The sequence below is a fragment of the Aptenodytes forsteri genome, unplaced genomic scaffold (assembly GCF_000699145.1).
Source record: "Aptenodytes forsteri isolate BGI_AS27 unplaced genomic scaffold, ASM69914v1 Scaffold321, whole genome shotgun sequence".
NCBI classification, from domain to species: Eukaryota; Metazoa; Chordata; class Aves; order Sphenisciformes; family Spheniscidae; genus Aptenodytes; species Aptenodytes forsteri.
Genome location: NW_008795030.1, coordinates 366,952 through 368,244, shown reverse-complemented (window position 1 = coordinate 368,244; position 1,293 = coordinate 366,952). Strand labels below are relative to the sequence as shown.

Here is a 1,293-nt window from a genome sequence, read left to right as displayed (position 1 = left end):
ACAGAACCCCCTTGCCCCCAGATGCCAACAGCCAGGAGTGATGGGGTGCAGGAGAGCCCCAAATTGGAGGCAAAATAAAATACCCCCAGGTGCTGGGCTCCGACGTCACGAGGCTGGGCTGGAGCGGCGTGGGCAGCACCCCGGGGTGCTGGTGGCACCTGTGGGTGCTCAGCACCCCCTGCACCCGCTCAGCCCCTCCGGGACAGCGAGCAACAGGAAGGGGGGTGCAGAGCAAAACCCCCCCCTTTCCCTCCCTCCCCTGTCCCGAGCCACGCTGCGACGCCCAAACATGCATGCACATGTGTGTAAACATGCACATGCATGCAAACACGCACATGCATGCAAACACGCACACACGTGCAAACATGCACGTGTGCAAATTTGCACACGCGTGCACACCCGCCCTGAGGGGCTCAGCCGCCTTACCGTGCTCTTCCTGGCCACCATCTTATCCAATTTCTTGGCAATCCGGACCAGCTCCTCAGCGGGCCCCATGCCGGCGGCTCGCCGCTCGCCGGGCTTCGGTGGCCGGTGGAGCAAAACCAAGCCGGCAGCAGGCAGAGCTCGGCGCTGCCAGCATGGGGGTTCGGGCAGGGGTGGAAGAGCAGCCGGGTGCAAAGCGGCGGCCGGGGTGGAAAGGAGAAGAGAGGGGGGGAAAAAAGGGGAAAAGAAAGGGAAGGGAAGGGAGAGAAAGCAGAAAGGAGGTGGGGCTGTCCCGGCCAGTTATAAACTCCTGCCAGGCAGGCGAAATAGCACGGGGGAGGGCTAAATATAGCTGAGAGCGCCGGGCAGGGCCACGATTGCAGGAGCTGGGGGAGGCGCGCGGCGGGGTGCACCGGGACGCACGCCCGTCCCTACCGGAGGGGAGTCCGGGGGTGCCAGAGTGCCGGAGGAGCTGCCTGCCACGGGGCTGGAGCCTGGTGTTGGCAGGGAGACGGCCCGGGACGTGGCTTTGCCACGGGGATGGCTCAGCCAGGGATTCCCGACGGGCGCGGGTGCGACGCAGCACGGCGCAAGCTCTGCAGGCGCAAGGATTGCTCTTTCCAAACCCGGTGTCCTGCAGCAGCGAGTTCCCGGGGGGGTGAACAAGCTGCCATGACAAATGACACCCCAACACCTCCCGCGGCCTCCAGCCTGGCAGGTGCTGAGGCTGCACCCGCATTTGCTCTACCGAGCCCCCCCAAGAGCAGCCGGTGCATGGCGTGCCAGCCCGCAGTGGGTGCCAGGAGCCCCCCCCCCAAGCACCGGCAGGACGGGCAGCAGCAGGGGTGGGGGGCACCACGGCGGGGACGC

The 1,293-nt window shown here is 66.4% G+C and overlaps 1 protein-coding gene across 1 annotated transcript in view; it reads right to left on the bottom strand.

Moving 5' to 3' along the window:
- TCEA3 (transcription elongation factor A3) overlaps positions 1-722 on the bottom strand; it is an 8,035-nt gene extending 7,313 nt beyond the window's left edge. Inside the window, exon 1 of the mRNA XM_009276185.2 lies at positions 427-722. Within this exon, the coding sequence (XP_009274460.1) occupies positions 427-495 (69 nt within the window). The 5' untranslated portion in view covers positions 496-722. The remainder of the gene's footprint in view (positions 1-426) is intronic.
- Between the last annotated feature and the right edge of the window lie 571 nt (positions 723-1,293).